The sequence below is a fragment of the Anabrus simplex genome, chromosome 2 (genome assembly GCF_040414725.1).
Source record: "Anabrus simplex isolate iqAnaSimp1 chromosome 2, ASM4041472v1, whole genome shotgun sequence".
In the NCBI taxonomy this organism is placed as follows: domain Eukaryota; kingdom Metazoa; phylum Arthropoda; class Insecta; order Orthoptera; family Tettigoniidae; genus Anabrus; species Anabrus simplex.
In genome coordinates, this window is record NC_090266.1 from 344,417,774 (window position 1) to 344,444,816 (window position 27,043).

At 40.8% G+C, this 27,043-nt stretch overlaps 1 protein-coding gene across 1 annotated transcript in view; it reads right to left on the reverse strand.

Moving 5' to 3' along the window:
• Nep3 (Neprilysin 3) overlaps nucleotides 1-27,043 on the reverse strand; it is a 465,936-nt gene that overhangs the window by 171,243 nt on the left and 267,650 nt on the right. Inside the window, exon 3 of the mRNA XM_067140749.2 lies at nucleotides 2,272-2,431. Coding sequence (XP_066996850.2) covers nucleotides 2,272-2,431 — 160 coding nt within the window. The remainder of the gene's footprint in view (nucleotides 1-2,271; nucleotides 2,432-27,043) is intronic.

The window sequence follows — 27,043 nt, forward strand, 5'->3', positions numbered from 1 at the left end:
TGTCCCTGTCCTTTTCTTTTTTTAATTTTTGTCCATTCTCAAAAGTAATGGCTGTGCAATAAGTTCAATATTGCCCTGTAGTATATACACTAATGAAATTGGCATAACCTTTTGGAGCCATTTTAGAAGTTGTTAGTACCATCCACCAAGTATCACAACACTGTTTTCTTAAGTTTTCCAAACAGATTCACAAAAGTGTCATCTGTCTTTTCTCCAAGAAATCCCACTGAGTTTTCCAGTTGTAAGAATACCAAAGACAAAGACACTTAAGCACCCACAACCCATTCGCGGATAATAGCTAGTCTGAATCACAAAGAACTTCTCTTGTAATGGACTTGCTTTAGTGATCTTTGCTCCAGTAGTCCAAGTTTTCATTTCACTTAACTGTCTGTCACACCACTGATACTTATATGTACGAGGGCTATCCAGAAATTGTGTTCCGCTATTAAAAAAAAAAAGACAACATAGTTACATGAAAAACTTTATTGGAGCTATTTTTTAACATAAACACCACCAGAATTGAGACACTTGTCATATTGTGGGATCAACTTTTGTATGCCAGTGTCGTAGAAGTCTGCCGCCAGGGAATGGAACCGGCATGTTACATTCATCTTCAGCTCTTCGTCCATGCAAAAATGCTGATCAAGAGGAAAGAAATTTATTGAGGTGCAAGGAAAGGTGAAAATCACTGGAAGAGAGATGAGGACTGTACGGTGGATGATCAAACATCTCCAAGCCGAACTCCTGCAGAACAGTTGCTGAGCGCCAAGCCGTATGTGGGTGGGCTTTGTTACGGATCAGCACAACACCTGCACTGAGAAATCCATGCCTCTTATTTTAAATGCCAGTTGCAATTTCCGTGGTGTTCACTGTTTCACTTCCAGGCAGGAAGTCACTGAGCAAAATGCCCTTCCTGTCCCAGTATTCCATGCACATCAGGTTCTGCATTGAAACAGACTGTTTCACTTTCATCCTGACTGGAGATCCACTGTAATGCCCATGCATGAATGCTGTTCATTTTCCAGGGTAAAGTGAGCAACCTACGTCTCATCGCCCATGATGATCCTGTAGAGGAACTCGTCACCACCATCATGGTACTGCTGCAGAAATGTCAGCACTGCTCCTAAGCGTTGTATTTTGTGGTTGGGTGTCAGATGTTTCGGCACCCATCTGGCACATCATTGATGAGGGACGGTCGCGCATGGCCCTCTTCGTCATGGACATTTTGATGACCTTCGGCAAACTGCCTACACCATTGATGCACCATCTGTTTGCTCATGACCTTCGGCCTGTAATCCTGAGACAGCTGACGAATTTCCATCAGCGCTATGTTTTGCGCATTAAAAAACTTTATCACAGACCGAACCTCGCAGGAGGTAGAAGAAAGAATACGAGCTGTCATTTTGAGCCGCTGCTGCTGTGCTACCAACACCAGCCAGGACCTGTCCAGCTGTTACATGATTGCTACATCATAGATCTGTCATCCATTCTCATATTTTCCAGCTAAATAAGTTAAGTTTACAAAAAAAAGAAAAAAAAGGAAAATTTAATATCTGAATGGCCTACGTATGAAATGCTGTTTGGTCTGGATTTAGAAATAAAGCCCAGAACTTGAAATTTCCTGGATTGCTACTGTTTGTGCTGGGATTCAGACCCTAAATCTATGAATGGTATAGTTGCCCAGTCCATTATAATTGCCATTTGAGCTATGAAATGAAATGTCGTATGGCTTTTAGTGCCGGGATATCCCAGGATGGGTTCGGTTCGCCAGGTGCAGGTCTTTCTATTTGACGCCCGTAGGCGGCCTGCGTGTCGTGATGAGGATGAAATGATGATGAAGACAACACATACACCCAGCCCCCGTGGCGTAGGAATTAACCAATTAAGGTTAAAATCCCCTACGTGGCCGGGAATCGAATCCGGGACCCTCTGAACCGAAGGCCAGTACGCTGACCGTTCAGCCAATGAGTCTGACATTTGAGCTATGACAGTGGGTTACAGTGACAAGTCATTTGAGCTATGACAGTGGGTTACAGTGACAAGTATGGATGTGAAAGATTTGTATTAGTAATTTTACTGTGACGGCTAAGGTCCAGGGAGTTACTTGGCCTCATCGATATATTTGCTATTTTCCATTATCCTAGCTCTTTTCCACTAGCCTGTAGCAAAAGCCAGGATTCAAAGACATAGTAACAAATGTCCTTTCATCCCATCTTTTCAGTTTATACAAGAAAACTGGAATTACAAGGTCAAGTGATGTGATAATCTTACTGGGATAATGTTGCCTCACATGTAGCACTTGTCTTCCATTATCATGATGTGTTGCTGCACTCAACAGGGCGGCTAACACCAGCACCAAAAGCAGCAATAATGCCAGAAGAACAAGTAGCGCCTTCTCCAGCACACTGCGGGCCTTCCACAACGAGGATCCCTGAAAAACAAAACACGCACATGTTAAGCACAGAGTCCCCAGGAAATTATGCAGAATATTTAATCCAGAGTAGGCTACATATCACTAAATAGAATTTAGTCCAGAGGAAATAAAGTAACTGCTACCAAGCTAGTGAAGATGATGATAGTATTGAGATTAGAGGAAAGGATACTCATAAGGGACTGAACTTCACTCTGTTGAAATAAACACTATAAACACAGCCACATTACCACCATCAGAACTCATAATAGGGCCTATCAGAAAGTGTTGCATGGCAAGCTGCTACACATACAAATCACAGCATACCGAGCTCGATAGCTGCAGTCGCTTAAGTGCGGCCAGTATCCAGTATTCGGGAGATAGTAGGTTCGAACCCCACTGTCGGCAGCCCTGAAGATGGTTTTCCGTGGTTTCCCATTTTCACACCAGGCAAATGCTGGGACTGTACCTTAATTAAGGCCACGGCCGCTTCCTTCCACTTCCTAGCCCTTTCCTGTCCCATCGTCGCCATAAGACCTATGTGAGTCGGTGCGACGTAAAGCAACTAGCAAAAAAAAAAAAAAAAATCACAGCACATGTGCCAGCCTTGTAATGCACTAAGTAAGAAGCGGAACACTATGTTCATTGCAAGATTCGATATGTACCACACATAGCACCAAAGGCAATATAGCATAGACCAAAGTTCACAAGATGAGCAAGAGTGAGCACAATTCTCTATACTGTGGACCACAGAGCTGACAATACCAGCGAGCTTGAGAATACTATTCTAGATCATTAGAAAATGCCTATGAAAAATCAACACACACCATTGGCCAAAAGAAAATGAACATTGACCTGCCAGTGAATGAGTCACAGTATGTTAATTAAATGAGTGCATGGGTTGGGTCTTGCAGACTCATATTCTGAAATATGTTTTTAATACCGTAAAATGGGGTGAATGGGAACGGTTTTATAGTATTTTCTGTTGCTGTTTCCTTAATTTAGATAATTTAATATATTTCTGCATGTGGCAGTGTTGACAAGGTCAGATAGCTAGTTATGGTACATGAAATGAATAGTTTGGTCTAAAGAGTTATCTGATATTTACTGAAAAATGAGTGTTCCCATTCACCCCAAATATGGGGTCAATAGGAACAGATACTTAAGTGTCCTGTCTAAACCTATTCACCTCTTACTGGGTTGAAAAGGAACAATGAAAACCTTTTAAAAATGTTATTTAAGATCTGGAAAATGTATAAACATTAAAAAAATAATACAATAAGGTAATTGTCATCCTAAAAATGTTATAAAAAGTTACCATTCACGGAAATTTACATCGAATTTCATGAGCCCCTTCTCAAAAGCTTAGAGTGGTTTACCACAACAACAACAACAACACTTGACTTATCATTTTCACAAACATCTTTATGTTCGGGCCTCTTAAAAATTTGTCCGCTATCAATTTTCGTTGGCACATACTTCAGAAACTTTACTGTGAAGCATTCATTGTCAACACTGATGACTGATTCAATGAAATAGGATTGCTTCGAAGAAATTACGCGAATTGATTATGATGTGGATGGAGAAGAAAAATCCACCATAACCCAGTCACCTTCTTCAATTTGTGCTTTCTTCACATACACACCTCTCATTATTTCTTCATCTGGATATGGTTCACAGTTGCAGTCCTGTCTTAGGTGCGATTTAGAGTTCTAATTCTGGTGTTCATTGGTTGGGATGGGCAACTGTCTTTTACTGGCATGTTTATCAATAGGAACTTCTTTTTCTTTTGAGATCTCCTTCTGCTGTTGCTAATCATCTGACAGATGTCCTTCTCAGCTATCATTTTCCAAGTCGTCAGCTTACATGCTCTGACCAGGAGGAATGTTTAGCTTCCTCTTTCTAACTCATATTGTCCCAGGACTGAACCTAATATCACTGAGTACAGAAACAATGCAGTTTTCAGTGATACCATTGCTTCCTTCAACATCGTCCACTGTTTCTTCTGCTGATGAACGGGGCAAGTGACTTAGAATACGGTTTCTGTTCTGTCTTGACACATTCGCTGAGATAAAACATTTTGGTGACAGTTAAGGAAATTGTGGGCAAAGTCATGACCTGGCATATTGTTTCTGAACCTCTTTACAGTGACTCCCCTTCTATCAAGGTAAGCCTCAACAATACATCGGAGGTCGTATGCATCAAATGGATAACCAGAGGGTAAACACGTCACCAGCTGATCACCCAAATGCTTTTCAGTATCAACACCAAACAATGTCTGTCCATCTTTTAGCTTCATTTCTATTCTTTCTTAACTTTTATTACATTTCATACGTCTGTATAACACTGTTGTAGGAGTGCCATATTTCTCTGAACATTTTCTGTATGATAATCCTCTTTTAATATCCTCTAATGCAGCAGAAATTGTTTCTGGTGGGTGTTTCCTGTGGATTTCTCCCCTCTGATCTCGTGTGTATTGCATTGGCATCTTTCTTGTTCAACTGGAATACAGATAAAATGAGGGATAGAATTACCATATAGAATTTATATGAAGACTGTATTCACATTTAACCTTGATTTTACGTATCATCTATGTGTTCCCATTCACCCCATTTTTCAATGATGTTGTTCACTAATTCTGCAGAGTGTTTACATAGAAAAGTGTGGTTATATCTCATGGTAAAATTATATTTAACTGTATCAAAAAATGGCATAGACACTTATTCTAGACATTAAAAGCAGTTACCTCCATGTGATTTTCTAATCCAGAAGAAGATTTTATGGTCTTTAATAGCTACAAAAAATACAAGGATTCCTTATTGCACACTATTGTTGCTACAGGTAATTGTTATACTTTAAGAGCACATTGAAATGGCGGGAAATAAGGATAGGAAGCATATGGGTAAAAAAAAGTCCCACTGAACTGCATTACATACGATGCAAACCTCCCATAAGATAAATTCCCTACTATGTGTTCCCTTTCATCCCCATGTTCCTATTCACCCCATTTTAAGGAACTTTTTTAAAATTACTGTATTTTTTCAGTCTTATTGTACTATAAATGTGGCATTATAATATCATAAAACAAACAAATGTGATCACCTTTGTACTTTTTTACAACGCATTTTTGTTGGGACTGACTTTTTACAACACATGAATATAATATTTAAATTAAAGCTCACAATTCATCAACTTAAAATGTTTTAAAAATTAGATAACCTAATCATAACTCTCAGTTCAATCCAACAGCACATTTACATGTCAACGTTTCACAAAGATACAGTGTGATCCAAACACAGGTGCTTTTTGCGCTAGCGCCGCGAGTAGCAGGTCTTTGTGTCTTTGCAGTAGCCCTATGCACATTGTCCTATTTTAATCCCACTATTTTCACGTTCCACTTCTTCCTTCACCCTACGTATCCTCCTTGCAGCATCTCAAACGTGCTCTGGAAGAAACCTGGACACAGCTCTTTCTTTCATTTGATCTTCTCTTGGATCAAACATCGCCTTGCCATTTGCCTCCGCTTCCATGCTAAGCATGAGCGTTGCCTGCGACATATACAAGGCCGGGACATACAGTAGCTACTAATTTGTCGCTGAAAAAAGCGGCCCGACCGTGTTTACGGTTTGGCCGCTAGATGTCAGGTTTCCGTTCTGTTCTTGGCGGACTTTTAACATTGTGATATGCGGAGTAATTGTGATGCTGTGTTGATTTTGTGCAATTTATTGTGAATATTGTTTCTGTCAGTGAGTGTCTGTGAGGTTGAGAAGAAGGTGCACTGTTGTGTACCTCTCTATTTCGGATGACACTAAAAAAGCATGAAAAGTGACGTTCCATAGTTTCCCTTCCGAGTGCGGTTTAAGGGAGAAATGGTAGCAAACTACTTCTACGCAAGGTGATATAGTAGGATCTCTTTAGGTACCTAGCAATTCTTCTCATAAAACAGATTTCAGTGTAAGCACATCAACTAACCTTCCTTCTGTTTTCATTATGTATCCTGTTCACAAAGAGGAAAATGTCAAACGCAGGAAGCGTCCAGCTCTCAAAAATTATGTGTTGTCATCAAAATTTAGTAAAAGTTCCGATTCAGATAACGATGAACATACCATATCTTCATACGTCAGCCACAAACGAAAAAGGAGTAAAAGTCTCGTTTCTATATCAAGGAAAGTCTACGAGTATCTCTGTTAAATCTAAAAAATATACGGATGAGAAAATTAAATACCAGATTACAGAAAATAATCTGTAAATTGAGAAGTAGGATACGGGTAATGAAATCAGAAAAAAAAAGTTTTACGGTATCTGAACTTGACCAAAAAGCAAATCGAATTGAAAAACATGCTAAAATTGGTCATTTAGGACCTTTATTCCTGTTAGAACGAATTTAATGTTGTTCTTTCTTCATCCGTTCACCCTCCAGGGTCGGTTTTTCCCTCGGACTCAGCGAGGGATCCCACCTCTACCGCCTCAAGGGTAGTGTCCTGGAGCACCAGACTTTGGGTCGGGGGATACAGCTGGGGAGGATGACCAGTACATCGCCCAGGCAGCCTCACCTGCTCTGCTGAACAGGGGCCTTGTGGAGGGATGAGAAGATTGGAAAGGACAGGCAGGGAAGAGGGAAGGAACCGGCCGTGACCTTAGGTTAGGTACTATCCTGGCATTTACCTGGAGGAGAAGTGGGAAACCACGGAAAACCACTTCGAGGATGGCTGAGGTGGGAATCGAACCCACCTCTACTCAGTTGACCTCCCGAGGCTGAGTGGACCCCGTTCCAGGCCTCGTACCACTTTTCAAATTTCGTGGCAGGGCCGGGAATCGTACCCGGACCTCCAGGGGTGACAGCTAATCACACTAACCACTACACCATAGAGGCGAACACAAATTTAATTTTACGGGAAGAAAAAAGAGAAATACAGTGAAACGACGCTCACCAAACAGCGGCTTCAATACGAATGTCAAAATATCAGATGTGCAGAGGAAAAGATTGGATCGCTGATAATTGGTGAAAGGACTATTAAACCCAAAGTTATTTATGACCGCAATCTCGATCCGCTTATCGGATACTCTGAGGCACAATTAAAGTACCGGTAATCGGTAAGAAGTGACAAACTCGCTATTAGATTTCTCTGCTTCTTTCGTGAATTACTTATTTCGTTTAAGCATATTGTAAGAAATACGTTGTAGAAAATAAGTCAAACAATTGCTCTTGGTCTATCTTTGATCTCATATCTGTTTGCTGCCTTCTAAAATTACTAGTTTTAATGAATTTTTATAGTTTTTCGTATTCGAACGTGAGCGATGTTATGCCCGTTACGCAAATATTTAGCGGGCGAGACAGATCAGTGAAGAGAACTCTAGCGGCATTTGCCGGAAGTATCTCGAGGACGAGTCTATAGTAGGGCCCACGAGAGTTGAAGTCTGACAGGTGAGCGGCGAAAGCTGTAACTACGAAGTACGCTGCGTTGTCATAGTTACCTCCATTTGCAGCCTACCACCCTTTCAGACAGGCTGAGTGTTTAATAAAACATGTAGGCCTAGGCCTAATACAATTCATTTACCTTAACCGGTTCCTAAGCTCGTGTTAATAATTCCAGCATTTAAGACAGAACACGACATTATCAATATATATAAAAGATTTCATAAACACTAACAAAATCAACAGTTTCTGACAATAACCTCAACAAATGCACATGTTAATCACAGAATATAACAACACTACCCACACTGATAGTTTTTTATTATTTAACTCCGATTGTTAACGGTAGCTGTACAATTCAAAAATAATCTACGGTATAATAAACACAATAGGAAGACGATACTTCATCGAGAAAAGAAATCAGTCAGAATATGAATGACAAAAGTGACTGAGAGCAAGCCAACCCACGTGGTGATAGCGTCCTAAAATGTTGCAACTCTGTTATCGTTGCCATAGCAACAGGCCATTTTCGAGCAGCGTTAGTCAACTTTTTCTCGCCGGTGGCGCTAAACGCCAGACTTCAACTCTCGTGGGTCCTACTTTAGTGTGCTGTGCTGTATTTCCCGGCCTTGTGTATCTCGTAGGCAACGGCATACGCATAAGCAAGCAGCGAACAGCTCGTAGTTGACGTTTTACTCACAGCAGCGAGCTATGTACTGTACTATGTCTCTTGACAGCCTTCTTGGTATGGTTGCCAAACATCCCGTATATCCCGGAAGCTCCAGTATTTGGCCCTAATATTCAATAGTCTCCCGGATCCCGTATTTTGACCTACGGTATTTGGACAATATTTCTCCCGTATTTTTCATTGTGTATAACCATCTTTATTTTAAACATTTAAATCCGCCGCACAATCGCAATTCTGTAGCGGCAAAAGCGAGAACTAAGCTTTGTTGTGATTTTGCTTCCGTTTACTCGTTCACTTATTTTGGACTAGTGATGTGCGCGAGTGACGCTTGGACTCGCGAGAATCGAGTCCGGCGAGTCCGAGCCTCTTCGAGTAACCCGCGTGAAGTGCTCGAGTCTCCACGATGACGTCGCAATCCGTAAATGCGACCTGCCATTCGTTTAGTTTGTCACACAATGACCTTTTTCTCCTTTGTCTGTATTTAGTTGGGCTCTTTCTTTACAGCGCCTCTGTAGCGTAGGTACCTAACGGTTAGTGTTATTAGCTACCATCTTTGGGGGTCTGAGTTCGATTCCCGGTACCGCCAGAAATTTTAGAATGTCAGGAGGACTGGTATGTGGTTGAAATGGTGCAAGTAGCTCACCTGCAATGGGGGTTTTCCTGAAAGGAGCTGCACCACCTCGGGATGAAGACATGAGTTTGCATTTTTGCATTACATCGCCCATTAGGTTGTCCAAAAATTAATGTATTGGCCAAAGGAAGTCAAGAGCGTAAAATAATGCCCTTTATAATACAAATACATTAGTCGAAAATGTACTTTTGTCCTGCCTGATCTCTAAAATTTTACACTGTGCGCCGGTAAAACTAAATGGCGTATGGCATTTAGTGCCGGGAGTGTCCGAGGACATGTTCGGCTCGCCAGATGCAGGTCGTTCGATTTGACACCCTTAGGCGACCTGCGCGTCGTAATGAGGATGAAGACAACACACACACCCAGCCCTCGTGCCAGCAAATTTTAACCAATGATGGTAAAACTGGTGACCCTGCCGCGTATCGAACCCGGGACCTCTGTGACCAATCAATCAATCAATCAATCAATCAATCAATCAATACTGATCTGCATTTAGGGCAGTCGCCCAGGTGGCAGATTCCCTATCTGTTGTTTTCCTAGCCTTTTCCAATCCCTAACTCCCCTTCCTAGAAATGAATATTTGCCCCAGTTTGTCCTCTTGAATTCCAACTTTATTTTCATATTGTGATCTTTCCTACTTTTATAAACGCCATTCAAACTTATTCGTCTACTAATGTCATTCCACGCCATCTCTCCGCTGACAGCCCGGAACATACCACTTAGTCGAGCAGCTCTTCTTCTTTCTCTCAATTCTTCCCAACCCAAACATTGCAACATTTTTGTAACGCTACTCTTTTGTCGGAAATCGCCCAGAACAAATCGAGCTGCTTTTCTTTGGATTTTTTCCAGTTCTTGAATCAGGTAATCCTGGTGAGGGTCCCATACACTGGAACCATACTCTAGTTGGGGTCTTACCAGAGACTTATATGCCCTCTCCTTTACATCCTTACTACAACCCCTAAACACTCTCATAACCATGTGCAGAGATCTGTACCCTTTATTTACAATCCCATTTATGTGATTACCCCAATGAAGATCTTTCCTTATATTAACACCTAGATACTTACAATGATCCCCAAAAGGAACTTTCACCCCATCAACGCAGTAATTAAAACTCAGAGGACTTTTCCTATTTGTGAAACTCACAACCTGACTTTTAACCCCGTTTATCAACATACCATTGCCTGCTGTCCATCTCACAACATTTTCGAGGTCACGTTCCAGTTTGCTCACAGTCTTGTAACTTATTTATCACTCTATAGAGAATAACATCATCCGCAAAAAGCCTTACCTCCGATTCCACTCCTTTACTCATATCATCTATATATATAAAATAACTTGTCCTGACTGACTGACTGACTGACTGACTGACTGACTGATTCATCATCGCCGAGCCAAAACTACTGGACATAAAGAAATGAAATTTTGGGGATATATTCATATTAAAATGTAGGTGCTCGCTAAGAGAGGATTTTTGGATATTCCATCGCTAAGGGGGTGAAAAGGGGGGTGAAATTTTAAAATGAGTATCTATATCTCAAAACTTTAAAAGTTTACAGGTGTAAAAATTGGTATTTAGAATCTTCTTTAAAAATAAGGAAACACGTATTTTTTTGTTTTCAGAAAATCCCAATAGGAGGGATGAAAAAGGGTGAAAATGGGGGAAAATGGGTTGAATGCCTTTAATCAGGATACCGGTACTTATATCTCAGAAACTGAAGATATTACAGACCTGAAAATTGGTACTTTGGATCTCTTTTAAAAATAAAGAAGCACGTATTTTTTTGTTTTTGTAAAATCCAGTTAATGGGAGGGTGAAAAGGGGGTGAATTTTTAAAATGAGTTAATCTATATCTCCAAACTTTTAAAGTTTGCAGATGTAAAAATTGGTATTTAGAATCTTCATTAAAAATAAAGAAACACGTATTTTTTTGTTTTCGGAAAATCGCAATAGGAGGAGTGAAAAGGGGTGAAAAAGTGGTTGAATGCCTTTAATGAGGCTACTTATATTTCAGAACCTGAAGATATTACAGACCTGAAAATTGGTATTTTGGATCTACTTTAAAAGTAAAGAAACACGCATTTTTTCGTTTTTGGAAAATCCTAATATTGGGGGTGAAAAGAGGGGGTGAATTTTTTAAAATGAGTGTGTCTACATCTTAAAACTTTAAAATTTACAGATGTAAAAATTGGTAGTTAGAATCTCCTCTAAAAATAAAGGAACACGTATTTTTTTTGTTTCCCGTAAATCCTAATAGGAGGGGTGTAACAGGGTGAAAAATGGGTTGAATGCCTTTAATGAGGATACACATATCTCATAAACGAAAGATATTACAGAACTGATAATTTGCATATGGGATCTCCTTTAAAAATTAAGAAACACGTATGTTTTAGTTTTTGGAAAAGCCAATTAATGGCGGTTAAACAGGAGTGACAAATTGGGGTGAATTTTTTGAAAGACTATCTACAGAATATCTTGGAAACGTAAAATGTTACAGACGTAAAGAGTGGGTGTAAATCTCCTGTAAATGTAAAAAAATATAGGTGATTTGTTTTTGGAAACTCCACTTAAAGGGAACTCAAAAGGGGTGAAATTTTAAAATGAGAATTTTTACAGTATATCTAAAAAAAACTTAGCATGTTACAGAAGAGAAAAATGGTATTTTTTTTATCTCTATTAAACATAAAGAAACGTGTACTTTTAGTTTTCGGAAATACCACTTGGTTGGAGGGAGGGGGGGGGTAAAAGTGACTGAAAATGGTGATGAATTCTTTTAATTAGGCTACTAATATCTGAAAAATGAAGATGTCACAGACGTGAAATTTGATATTTGCAATCTGCTTTAAAAGTAAAGAAACACGTATTCTCGGAAAATCCAAAGAAGGGGGGGGGGGGGGTGAAAAAATTGAAAAATTAATTGACTTAATTGTATGAGAATACATACATCTAATAAAAACTAAAGTTGTTACAGACGTGAAAATTCGTATTTGGACCTCCTTTAAAAACAAAGAAGAACGCGTTTTGGTGGGGAAACCATATTGGAGGGCGGGAGTGTAAAGGAGTTTAATTCCTTTCATTAGGACACATAAATCAAAAACTGAAGAAGTCAGAGTCGTGATAATTGGTATTTAGAAGATCCTTTACTATTAAAGAAACAAGTACTTTTTGCGGGAAAATTCACTTAGGGGAAGGGGGGGGGGGGGAAGGAGTGTGAAAGGAAGTGAAAGAAATTGAATTATTTTTATGGGGATATTTACATCTCAAAACCGAAGGTAATAGACGTGAACATTGGTGTCTGGAATCTCCCTTAAACATAAAGAAACAAGCATTCTTTTAAATTTGTTGGTGGGGGGGGGGGGTTGGCGGTAATTAAACTTAACGGCGGTGGGGGGTGGGGTGTAGAAGGAGGTGAGACCAATTGATTTTACTGTTATTAATGTACTTATCAGGATCCTCCGTTTCTCAGGCGGCAGCGCGCCGGCCTGTCACAGCTGGGTTCCGTGGTTCAAATCCCAGTCACTCCATGTGGCATTCGTGCTGGACAAAACGGAGGCGGGACAGGTTTTCCTCCGGATACTCCGGTTTTCCCTGTCATCAGCCATTCCAGCAACACATAATAATAATAATAATAATAATAATAATAATAATAATAATAATATTCCGGACCGTCGTCAAATGCGCGGACCGCGCTGGAAACGGCTCCTGGACGGGTAATGACTAAGAATGCAGTCCGGCCGCGGGTTCAGTGCCACCAAGGCACCCAATATGACACCACGCCGGATCTCCTGAAGGATTTTATCCATATTAAAAATATTATAGGAAAAGATGGCAAAGATTTACGAACCCAACTGACCGGGAGGAATACCTGAGCCTAGCCCGGGAAGTACGAAATCGATTGCTGGAAAGGAAGATTTAAAAATGTGAGGAAACGTGCCGTAAATTCATAGAAAACCAGTCAGATCGGGAATTTTGGTGGATTCTCGCAGAAAACGAGTCAGATCGCGAATTTCGGCGGATTATATATCTAAAACAATAAGCATTCAATTATAAATTTCAGTATAATACCGTAGCGAAGCACGGGTATCTTGCTAGTTTATATATATAAGAAAACATAAAGGTCCGATAATACTGCCTTGAGGAATTCCCCTCTTAATTATTACAGGGTCAGATAAAGCTTCACCTACTCTAAATCTCTGAGATCTATTTTCTAGAAATATAGCAACCCATTCAGTCACTCTTTTGTCTAGTCCAATTGCACTCATTTTTGCCAGTAGTCTCCCATGACCCACCCTATCAAATGCTTTAGACAGGTCAATCGCGATGCAGTCCATTTGACCTCCAGAATCCAAGATATCTGCTATATCTTGCTGGAATCCTACAAGTTGAGCTTCAGTGGAATAACCTTTCCTAAAACCGAATTGCCTTCTATCGAACCAGTTATTAATTTCACAAACATGTCTAATATAATCAGAAAGAATGCCTTCCCAAAACTTACATACAATGCATGTCAAACTTACTGGCCTGTAATTTTCAGCTTTATGTCTATCACCCTTTCTTTATACACAGGGGCAACTATAGCAACTCTCCATTCATCTGGTATAGATCCTCCGACCAAACAATAATCAAATAAGTACTTCAGATATGGTACTATATCCCAACCCATTGCCTTTAGTATATCCCCAGAAATCTGATCAATTCCAGTCGCTTTTCTAGATTTTAACTTTTGTATCTTATTGTAAATGTCATTGTTATCATATGTAAATTTTATTACTTCTTTGGCCTTAGTCTCCTCCTCTATTTCGACATTATCCTTGTAACGAACAATCTTTACATACTACTGACTGAATACTTCTGCCTTTTGAAGATCCTCACATACACACTCCCCTTGTTCATTAATTATTCCTGGAATGTCCTTCTTGGAACCTGTTTCTGCCTTAAAATACATATACATACCCTTCCATTTTTCACTAAAATTCGTATGACTGCCAATTATGCTTGCCATCATATTATCCTTAGCTGCCTTCTTTGCTAGATTAAATTTTCTAGTAAGTTCCTTCAATTTCTCCTTACTTCCACAGCCATTTCTAGCTCTATTTCTTTCCAGTCTGCACCTCCTTCTTAGTCTCTTTATTTCTCTATTATAATAAGGTGGGTCTTTACGATTCCTTACCACCCTTAATGGTACAAACCTGTTTTCGCATTCCTCAACAATTTCTTTAAACCCATCCCAGAGTCTGTTTACATTTTTATTTACCGTTTTCCACCGATCATAGTTACTTTTTAGGAACTGCCTCATGCCTGCTTTATCAGCCATATGGTACTGCCTAACAGTCCTACTTTTAAGACCTTCCTTTCTATCACATTTATTTTTAACTACCACAAAAACAGCTTCATGATCACTAATACCATCTATTACTTCAGTTTCCCTATAGAGCTCATCTGGTTTTATCAGCACGACATCCAGGATATTTTTCCCTCTGGTTGGTTCCATCACTTTCTGAATCAGCTGTCCTTCCCATATTAACTTATTTGCCATTTGTTGGTCATGCTTCCTGTCGTTCGCATTTCCTTCCCAATTGACATCTGGCAAATTCAGATCTCCCGCTACAATCACATTTCTTTCCATGTCGTTACCCACATAGCTGACTATCCTATCAAATAATTCCGAATCCGCGTCAGCACTACCCTTTCCCGATCTGTACACTCCAAATATATCAAGTTGCCTATTATCTTTAGAAATGAGCCTTACACCTAGAATTTCATGTGTCTCATCTTTAACTTTTTCGTAGCTTACAAATTCTTCTTTCACCAGAATGAACACTCCGCCTCCCACCCTTCCTATCCTATCTCTACGATACACACTCCAGTGCCGTGAGAAAATTTCTGCATCCATTATATCATTTCTCAGCCATGATTCAACTCCTATTACAATATCTGGTGAATATATATCTATTAAATTACTTAATTTTATTCCTTTCCTTACAATACTTCTACAGTTCAACACTAACAATTTTATGTCATCCCTACTTGATTTCCAGTTCCCTGTTCCCTTATCACCGCTCTCTAGGCCATCCCGTTTCCCTGAATGTACCTCCTTATTACCCTTCCAAACAAATTTCCTAACTTATACGTACCACTGCGGTTTAAATGAAGGCCATCTGAGCGCAGATCCCTATCTCCTACCCACCCATTAGGATCTAGAAATTTCACTCCCAGTTTCCCACATACCCACTCCATAGTCTCATTTAAATCCCCAATCACCCTCCAGTCAGTATCCCTTCTACACAGTATTCCGCTAATAACAATCTCCGCTTTCTTAAACTTCACCCGTTCTGCATTTACCAGATCCCACACATCTCCAACTGTGTTGGTACTTATATCAGCTTGCCTTACGTTGTTGGTACCAACGTGAAACACTACCACCTTCTCCTTCCCCTCCTCCCTCTCTTCTACTTTCCTCAACATCTGCCTCAACCTAATTCCTGGATAACACTCTACCCTGGTACCCTTTCCTCCACACACTTTCCCCACGTGTCTAACGATGGAATCTCCCATGACCAGAGCCTCAACCCTACCCACCTCGTTTGATCCCCTCCCCTCCTGGTCAGCCCTATCTTTCCTGATAACTGCAGAAGCTACTTCCTCCTCCCTTTTCTCCTTCCCATGACCCTGTTCCACCTGTCTTTTCCTATCATCTACTCTACATTTTCCTTTCCTACCTTTTCCCTTCCTCCTACTTCCACACATCTCAGCAACAGTTCCCTGTCCCTCATCTTCCCTCTGTTGTTCTACCTGGAGTGACTCGTACCGATTTTGCACAGACACCTGTCCTGAATTCTGATCCTGAATAGAGCTCTTAGCCTGCAATCTCCTTCCCCTTAGAACATTAGACCACCTGTCTTCTACAACTCCTCCCTTTCCTTCCCCTCCCTCTTGTACACCTACTGACCAAAGGCCAGCACGCTAACCATTTAGCCATGGAGCCGGACTGCGCGCCGGTGATATTATGATACATAAACACCTGTGTCCACACGTTCCTTAGTTTACGTTACAATAAGGTTGTGTTGTGTAGGCCTATACATTCATGTAAATATGGCATAATGTATGTTCGGCTGTATATCTTGTGCAGTAGAACAACGCATGCCCTAGTTCAAGGTCCACAACATTCAATTGATTGAAGGAATGCTCTGGGCATTTGTTTGATGATGTATCCAAGAATAACATAATTATATTGTTTCCACCTCCGGTATTTTGTCCTGTCGTATAATACCGTACTTATTTTTTCGGTAAGATACTGTATGTATGCTTCGGGATTAACGACTGTTTCAAAGGGTGACTGTACACACTTCTTTAAAGTGATGTTCATTACCGCATCGCAACATTAGTTTGTACATTATATCACTGTGCATTATTGGGAAACAGAACCAATACTTGTCCTTGGCCTACCTACAATATTATGCATCGTGTTGTTTCCATACACAGCTCGCAGATAACGCTACCAGCGTCCTCGGCCTCGAGTCCGGACTTATTCGTGGATTCAACCAGTGAAATATAATTCATACAAAGCAAGTTGTTACATCTGCAAACGTGAATTTAGCATCACACATGGGGAAAAAAATTATTGTGTACAGCACATGAAAACAACAGGTAGGCCTAGTTAATAAATTTAAGAGGTCCATGAAAGAATCTAACAAGTAAGCCGATTTTCTGGCGACATTTTGTAGTTATGTAACTGAAATCTTTATTTTATAGGCCACAGCAGTAAAGAGAAATATACTAAAATCTCTTGTAAAGATAACCAGTTTCTTCAACTCTTCAAATTCAAATTTATAACGCAAAAAGCATCGAGGGTAAAGTTGTTGCTGGTGAACTTTCATTAGTCTTTCATACCGTTAAGTACAACCTGATCTAGGTACAATAGTATGGATTGCAGTATCAGACTTTCTAAGGACGTACGGTATTTAACGACTCCGATATCTCAAAATAATATATTGTAGTCGAACAAAGGCCGAAATGACTGAAAATCATCTTAGCGCCTAGGAGTGTGAGTGATTTTTTAGAAGTGTTGAGTGATTCTCCAAAAAGTAACTTAATGTGGTTTTTCATTAACAAGAGATGATTCGAATTATCTTATCAGGAAACTGTTTCCTGTGGTAATTAGATATTTTGACTCCTTCAAAGTCATTCAAAACAAGCTATTGGATTTCAGTGAACAAGCGAATGAGACCACAACTGATATCCACAATTTATTGACGAGTGCTCTTCTATCACAACCTCTGAGTCTGGACAATATATTGTGCTGATAGTGCTAACGCCAACTATGGGAAGAACTGTTCAGTTATGAAATTATTGCAAGATTACAATAAAAAAAAATACTTAAAGCACTGTTCCAATCATGTTGTACATGATGCCATGAAACATGCATCAGACAGTCTAGAGGCAGATGTTGAATTGTTAGTGCTGAAGGGGCCGATGACCTTCGATGTTAGGCCCCTTAAAACAATAAGCATCATCATCATCATCATCATCATCATCATCATCAGTTAGTGCTGAAAGTATACAGTCACTTTTCCTGTCCTTCCAAACGAAGACATGCATTACCATCGTTTTGTTTTGTTTTTTTGAATTTGTGAATGTCGAGTGGTCCAAAATCCTTCGGTATTTTCCAACTAGGTGGTTTTCTTTTACACCTGCTGTAGAAAAACTGCTAAAAACGGAAAGCCCATAAAAATTTACTTTAAAAGTATGGAGGACTGTTCGAAAATATTTAAAAAGGAATTTCAGTTTTTTGTGCATTTTTAAAAATATTTTTCCTTGTTTCCTCAAAATACTTAGAGAATTCAGATCTCAGTAGTATGGAATATTAGGAATGTCTGTAGTTAATAATTAGTAAAGCAGAGAAAGGAGGACTGATTTTTTGGTAGCTCCACTCATCAAATTTTAGGTACTCTCCTAAGTTCAGACCTTAAATATAACACTGAAAAAAATCCAGTCTATGATTCTTTATATTCATATTTAGTTAAAAGTGTTGAGACACCTGACAAGTTTAAGTGTTTGATACCAATGTGTCTGAAAAACGAAGTTGGATTTCTTTATTTGTTAAAAGCTGTTGAACTGTCTTAATTTGGAGTGTGTAAATGAGGATGAATTGTATGAAGAATTGTATTGTTCCAGAGATGTTTTAAAATGTGCTCTCTCTAGAAGGTAATTTTTGCCAGAAATGGGTTTCAGTATTGACTGCTTTAAAACAGAACAGTTTTAATGTTAAAAATGTGTAATAACTTATGAGTTATGTTCTCAGCATGCCAGGTAGTAATGCTCATACAGAGAGAATATTTTCTCTAATGACAAACAAGTGGACAGATGTTCGAAACAGAAACACAACACGTCTGATAAAATTTGAACCTCAAATTGTAACAAATTTTGATTACTTATTTGGGGATTTCTTTCAGTTCGTTATAAATTATGGGAGACTTAAGGGAAGCAAAATCAGTACAGAAATATGATTTTTAAAAGTAGAGTATTTCTAGTAATTAAATTACAGAGTTATTTTCTTCGTGTATCAATAACATAAGCACCTTTCATGCTATCAGTGTAAACTTTGGTAAGCTATGTGCTTTGTATGTCTTTACCGAGTGCATGCAGAATGATTTACTGTATGTGCCATTTAAAATTAAAAAGTAGTGCTTACTAGTAAAATTTTGTTGAGTCCCTAATCTTCAGTATTTTTTTCAAAATTGTTGGCAACCCTACTTCTTAGTCCACTAAAGGCAAGTACGGTATATCCCTTGTTATTACACGTGTTTTGGTGTTTAATAAAGTGTTTGTGAATGTGTTTCGTATTCACTAGTTAAGAATGAATAAGTATCACGCTTTACGAATCTAGGTATGAATGTCTATTCCATGCGTTTCCAAAGTTCAAATGAATTAACAATGTTTCATTATTTTGATTATTCTGCGCGTACGTATGTATCCAGGAGATATCATGGCATTTAATTGCCGTAGGTGGATGCTTATTACGATGAAAATATGCCATGCTGCCGGAGTAAGAGCGGGGCAATAAATAGGATTTAATTTCACGAATTTTCATCTCATTGAGAGCTCAGGCAGAAATGGCTCTGTGCTATTTCTGGAGATTCATTTCTACCTAATTTAGAGTCAAGAAATTCTTTCGTAGATAGGCGGCATTTTCTTCAATCTGATTTTCGCCCAGGGCTGAGAATAAGGAAATTGACAGATAATGTTTCCCACACTTTGTTTGAAGGTATATAAAACGTCTAAAATAACCCCAGAAAGGAGAAAAACTGAGGCGTATAGTTTCAAACATGGCCAAGTCCGTTGAGCTGTTTTTTTTCAGAAGAAGCAAAAAACTCGTTTAGGTTATTAATTCACATATATTCAGACACTTTAATCTTTATGTTGCTTAGCAGAGGCTTATGATTCATTACCATACAATTTTTACAGTCTAAATATATTACATGAATTGAAAAATGTATAAAAAATTTGGACTTGACCCTGTTTGAAACTAACTGTGGGACTTGGCCGATTTTGAAACTTAGATTAGAAAATTTGGCCTAATACCTAAAGGGAAAAAATCTAGATTAGGCCTATTTTCCAACTGTGTTCATCTTGACTTTATTTAGAACAAATATGATTAAAAATGATATACGATTTAGTGAAAAATCTTCAAGGATTATTATTTTAAACATTATGTTTGTGTAAAATTACCCAACATTGTAATCAATGTAGAGGCTAATTAACATTTAAATAGTGTATATTTTGCAAATATATGGATTCATGTACCTACTTCAATGTATATTCTTCATATTATACCTATTCAATACCATCGCGCCTTCGAAACATATCACCGAACCTTGATTAAATCACCACTAACAACACGTTGTTGATTGTACTCATCTCAGCTGTTTTTCCCTCATGCGCTTCAAGGTGGAAAGATCACGTTCCCGCTTTCTGGTATGGCGTTTATTAATTTCCTCCATTTTATTGCACAGCAAATATGAATACTATTAAAAACGACCAATTAATTATGTATATATTTATTAATTATAAAATATTTATTAAAATACACGCAAACAAAACCACCACATGTGACACGAACAAATGTCAGGCCGCCATATTACCGGAAGAAAACGCGTGGCTGGATAGCGCAGGATTATTGGCCCGTGCGGGTTAACAGGGACTTGGCCGACTTTGATATGAAACCTCATTCTTTACTGCAATTTTAAATGTGATCTGGCCGGATTTGAAACCCACTTTCGTTCCCGTTGTATTCATCTTGTAAAGAGGAATCCATGGAAGTCAAAACATCAGAACGTGAAAAAGATGGACTTGGTCGGGTTTGAAACTATACGCCTCAACTGTACAACGTGTGAACTGTGGAAGGAGAGACTATGACAACAAGCAGTACGTGGTTAAGACGTTACTACTACGGCAGAAACAGGAAGATGTGATAAAGACAGACACGACGTGCATTGCACCAATTTGTCCGACCATAATAGCAAGTCCCTTGAAGTTCAGACCGAAAATAATGCTCACAATAATTATCTAAGAGCCGCAAAAGCGTGTACCGTCATCAAGAATAAAACTGTGGCATGAAAAACTGGTTGAATGCCTTTAGTGAGGATATTTATATCTCAGAAACTGAAGATATTACAGACCTGAAAATTTGTATTTGGGATCTTTTTAAAAATAAAGAAACACGTATTTTTTGTTTTTGGAAAATCCAATTAATGGGGGGTGAAAAGGGGAGTGAATTTTAAAAATGAGTGTATCTATCTCAAAACTTTAAATGTTTACAGACGTAAAAATTGGTATTTGGAATCTCCTGTAAAAGTAAAGAAATATAGGTGATTTGTTTTTGGAAACTCCACTTAAGGGGAAGTAAAAAGGGGGTGAAATTTTAAAATGAGCATTTCTACAGTATATCTCACAAACGTAACATTTTACAGAAGTGAAAAATGGTATTTTAATCTCTATTACAAGGAAAGAAACATGTATTTTTTGTTTTCGGAAAAACCACTTGGAGGGGGGGGGGGTAAAAGTCAATGACAAAGGGATTGAATTCTTTCAATTAGGATACCGATAACTCAAGAACTCCCCCTCGTGTGTGCTTCTACAATTGTAGGGGGCTAACCTTGGTTACCCTCTTCAATTGAAGATCCTCTTCGCGGTGAGGGGGACTAGTAGCTTCTTTCTTGCGATGCCGAATGGAGCCCTATTGGGTAACCGTTCGGCATACAAGGAGGAGGAAGCTAAAGCACCGCCCAACCCTAAGGTGTAACGCGACCCGTGCCGATGGGGTGCATGGCACATGGGAGATGTGTCTTGAACGGAGCCTTCGAGATACTTGGCGCCCTCTCGAAGTAAGTAGCCTTACCCAGGTATGCGGGGCTCTGCCTGGGCGGACATATATTTCCCTAGCTACTCGTGGGACTTGAATGAATACGGTAGCCATCCATAAACCGGAGAGCTCTTCTGGGGCCTCCGAGAGAAACACTACAACAACAACCGAAGGGGACTCTTCGGAGATACCCTCGGATAGTTCATCTTCGACAGTTAGAGGGCTCACTCAAGAGGTGGGCAATCTACAGGTCAAGAAGAAGAAGAAGAAGAAGAAGAAGAAGAAGAAGAAGAAACAGCGCTCTGGCGCTGAAAAGAGGAGATACAAGAAGGCCTTAAAGGCCCGGGAGCAGGCCAAAGAGGGCCTAACTCCTGGGGCTGAGGGGACTTCTACTACCACAACAGCGACAACAGTGGAGGGATCCAATGGGCACAAGAGGCGGGACCCTGAAAAGGGCTCTGCTTCTAGGGCACAAAGGACCCCACCCACTAAGATGCCAGCGGGGAAACGACTTCTGTCGGGGGCAACCCCAGAAGAAGACCGGCAGACTCGCAAGAGACCCAAGGTGGAGTACGCCAGGATAGCCAAAGCTGAGATCAGGATGGCCATAGTACCTGTGGGATATCCTGACCAGCAGCTATCCGAGAAACAGGTGGAAGCTGTGGAAGAGGCTATCACCAATCTGATAGACGAGCTTCCGGAGCAGGGGCCCATTAAGCCTCAGTTCCTGGACTGCTATCTGTCAAGGTGTGCGGCCGTCATCATAGCAGAGAACAACGAAACTGTAGCATGGATTTCTAGTCTTGTTACAGGTATACAACAGTGGGAAGGAGCCAGGCTCACAAATGTGGGCATGGACAAACTCCTTTCCTACAAGAGAGTCATGGTCTGGATACCAGGACAACCAAAGGACAATAATGTCCTTTTGGGAAGAATGGCACGCCAGAACCATGGCTTAAATCCCACCAGCTGGAGGGTTTACGACCGCAAGGAGGAGAAGAGAGGTGTCCGCCTTGTGGTCAGCATGGACTCCAGGGATGTGGAGAAAGTGGTGGGGAAGAAGATCTTCTGCGGGGTGCATGTGGCTACCTTCACCTTGGTGGAGGGCAAGCGTGACAAGCAGAGGACCAACCCCACCACAGATAAAACCGAGACCAGCAGGGGCAAAGAGCTGGAGCCCGGACAGGAACCGGGGCCAGCCAAGCCCCAGGATCCATCGCGGGAGACGGAGCTGCAAGTTCCGGAGACCGCATAAGGTAAAGTATTCTATGAAAGTAAAGAATGATTACTTTCATACAAGCAAATATACAACATTGTATAGCGGCCTCTAGGGTACTTAATAGAAGTATCCAGAAAGGCGGGTTTTCGGTCGCCCTGATACAGGGCGACCTGGCTTAGACAGGGGCATATCATGGGACTAAAATGTGCAGGTTTCACTCTATTCAGTGGAATAGCAGAGGAGAAGCCTAGAGCATGTATACTAATTAAGGATCATAACGCTTGGGCTATACCGGGTTTCATTACTAGAGACCTGGTAGCAGTCCTAATGAGATATGAAGAGGGCGGACAGCCAAGAGACTTGGTTGTCTGTTCTGCATATTTCCCAGGAGACTCTGAATCTCCACCCCCGCCGGAGGAGTTCAAGAGACTGGTGATATACTGTAGGAAACAAGGATTAAACCTCGTAGTAGGATGTGATGCCAATGCTCATCATAGCATTTGGGGAAGTAAAAATACAAACCGAAGGGGAGAGCACCTCATAGAATTTCTATGTACAACTGATCTTGAGATCATGAATATTGGTGATACCCCTACCTTCAGTAATAATAGGAGCGAAGGGATCATAGATCTTACCCTGGGTTCCATGGGAATCATGCAGGAATTTAAAGACTGGAAGGTCTCTTTGGAGCCTTCCTTGTCAGATCATAGACACATTGTGTTTTATATAGAGGGCTCCATCGAGATCCCGTCTTACAGAAATCCTAGACGAACCGATTGGATATCTTTTAGGGAGGACGTGAGGAGGGGATTGGAGGGAGGACCCTCAAACATAATTAAAAACAAAGAGGAGCTGGAGCTCAGTGTGAGTTTTCTCACACGGACACTGGTTACCTCTTATGAATTAAACTGCCCTATTGTTAAGGCAAAAAGAGTAACAGGAAGCTTCAAGTGGAATAGTTATCTTGAACACCTGAGGAGAAATACACGAAGGCTCTGGAATAAATACAGGGAACTTCAGGATCAAGAAAGCCTAGATTCTTACAAAGAATCACAAAGAAGGTACAAGTCAGAAGTCAAAAAGGCTTCTAGGAAATCTTTGAGACAATTTTGTGACTCCATTGAAAGTCAACATGAAGCGGCAAGGCTTCATAAAATTTTAACCTTGGATAGAAGGGCAAGGCTGGGCTCACTGGAGACTCCTTCTGGTGGATACACATCCACAGAGGGGGAGACCCTGAGCTTATTGCTTGATGCCCACTTTCCAGGTTCGGTAATCACGAATAGTGAGGTAGAATCGAGCGGATCCTTCAGACCCGATAAAAGTGGCTGGAGGGAAGCCGCAGAGATTGTCACCCCAAGAAGGGTTAAGTGGGCATTAGAATCCTTTGCCCCTTACATAAGCCCAGGTGTGGATGGGATCTTCCCAGCGCTTCTTCAGGAGGCGGGGGGGGGTCCTTATACCATACCTGGTTAGAATCTTTAGAGCCTGTCTCACTATGGGGTACGTGCACTCCCTGTGGCGTCAGGCGAAGGTGGTATTTATACCTAAACCCGGAAGGTCTTCATATACTAGACCTAAGGATTATAGACCCATTAGTCTAACGTCTTTTCTACTTAAGACCTTGGAAAGACTGGTGGATAGACATATCAGGGAGAAAGTATTAAGAGACTTTCCCCTGCATTCTCATCAACATGCATATCAACCAGGGAAGACGGTTGAGACGGCACTACACCGGCTGGTTTCTAGGCTGGAGAGTGCCTTGGATCAGCAACAACTTGCTATGGTTGTATTCCTAGATATAGAAGGGGCCTTTAACTATACAACTTTGGGCTCCATAGAACGTAGTCTAGAGAGAAGAGGAGTGAGCAGTATGCTCATAAAATGGATTGGCCTCACTGCAGAGCCGTCAAGTTCTGTTTACCCTCAACGCTGTAATGTTGAGAGCTAATATAGACAGGGGGTGTCCACAGGGAGGAGTATTATCACCAACATTATGGTGTCTGGTAGTGGATGAACTACTTACCAGGTTAAATGTTGGAGGAATATACGCCCAAGGCTATGCAGATGACATAAGCCTGATGGCGGTAGGAAATTTCCCCAGTACGGTTTCCGAACTCGTACAGAGCTCTCTACGTAGGGTGGAAAGATGGTGCCACGAGAGAGACTTGTCGGTTAATCCCGATAAGACGGAGCTCGTGGTATTTACCAAGAGGAGGAGGCTAGACGGACTGTCAGAGCCTTTCCTATTTGGGAAAAAATTAGTTAAGACAACCTCGGTTAAGTACCTAGGGGTAATCCTTGAGGCAAGACTGAGTTGGAAGAAACATATAGATCATAAGGTGGATAAGGCTCGCAAGATTATGTGGGCCTGTCGCAGGGCCGTCGGGAAGACTTGGGGCCTAAGACCTAAGGTGGTCCAGTGGCTCTATATCTCCATTGTACGGCCCACGATCACCTATGCATCTATAGTCTGGTGGCCAGGCTCAGAGAGTAAAACTGAGAGCACCAAGTTAAACAGTGTCCAAAGACTTGCGTGTCTAGGAATAACAGGGGCACTGGATACTACACCATTACGTGCAATGGAGGCCATCCTAGGTTTCCCCCCCTTACATTTATATGTTAAGGTAATAGCGGGAATGAGTGCCTATCGCCTTTGGTCACTCGGAGGATGGTCCTTCAAAAACCCGAATAGAGGTCATGCCTCTATTCTTACAAGGCTTCACCAGACTTGCCCTATGACAATGATGATCGGGGATCTGATGAAGCCTAGCTTTAATTTGAATTATAAATTTACAGTGGTGATACCCACAAGGGAGGAGTGGGCCGCGGACGCTGGGGCCCGTCTGAAGTCTGGGGGCTGTACATGGTACACAGATGGCTCGCGGACGGAGACGGGCACAGGCGCCGGGGTCTGGGGGCCTAAGACAAGGCTCTCCCTTCCTATGGGTAAATATGCTACTGTTTTCCAGGCTGAAGTATACGCAATACTAGCCTGTGCTGTAAATATATGGAATATGCCTGGACACAGAAGACACATCACTATTTGTAGTGATAGCCAGGCAGCGCTAAAAGCACTATGTGCAGTTAAAACAACATCAAAACTGGTATGGGAATGCCAAAGGATGTTAGATCAGCTGTGTGAGCTTAGCTCAGTTACCCTATTATGGGTTCCTGGGCACACAGGTATCAGTGGAAATGAAGAAGCTGACAAACTAGCGAAACAGGGCTCAATGGGTTCCTTCACAGGACCAGAGCCCTTCCTGGGAGTGTCACTCCGAAGTGTGAGTCTGGCAATATCCCAATGGATAAACCAGTCTCACCTAGATATTTGGAAGAGGTTAACCATAGCAAGACAGGCACGTGAACTTATCAAAGGGCCTAGTCAAAGCTATAAAAAGGTCCTAATGAATTTGAATAGGACCAGAATGAGAATGGTAGTTGGACTGTTAACAGGCCACAATACCTTACAGAGACACCTACACATCATGAAAATCACCCAGGATCCGATGTGTAGAAGATGCGGTAAGGAGGAGGAGACCTCCGCGCATGTGTTATGTCAGTGCGAGGCTTTTGCAAGCACTAGACATCGATACCTGGGCTCACATTTTGTGAGCCTGGAGGACATCAGGAATGCCAAAATCCGGACACTGGTATCCTTTATAGGAGCACTAGGGCTGGACTAGGCAAACCCGTTCAAGGGGCACAAAGGGTCTTCATAGACCTACGTGTGGAGCTCTGCGAAAACAGGGCTCACCCATTTCTTATCTATCTATCTATCTATCTATCTAACTCAAGAACTGAAGATGATACAGACGTGAAATTTGGTAATTGAAATCTCTTTAAAAATAAAGAAATACGTAGCTTTTGTTTTCAGAAATCCACTTAAAGGGCGGAGGGAAATTGAAAAATTAGTTGAAATATTTGTATGAAGATACTATTATCTCAAAAACGAAAAATTTTGCAGACGTGAACATTGGTATTTGGAATCTGCTTTAAAAGTAAAGAAACACGTATTCTCGGAAATCCAATGAAGGGGGCGGGAGGTGAAAGAATTGAAAAATTAATTGAATTAATTGTATGTGGATACGTACATCTAACAAAAATAAAAGTTGTTGCAAGCGTGAAATTTGGTATTTGTATCTCCTTTAAAAACAAAGAAAACCGCGTTTGGGGGGGGGGGAGTCATCTTGGGAGGCGAGGGTGAAAAGGAGTTGAATTCCATTTATGAGGAGACATATCTCAAAAACTGAAGATGTTAGAGTCGTGATAATTGGATTTAGAAGATCCTTTACTATTAAAGAAACAAGTATTTTT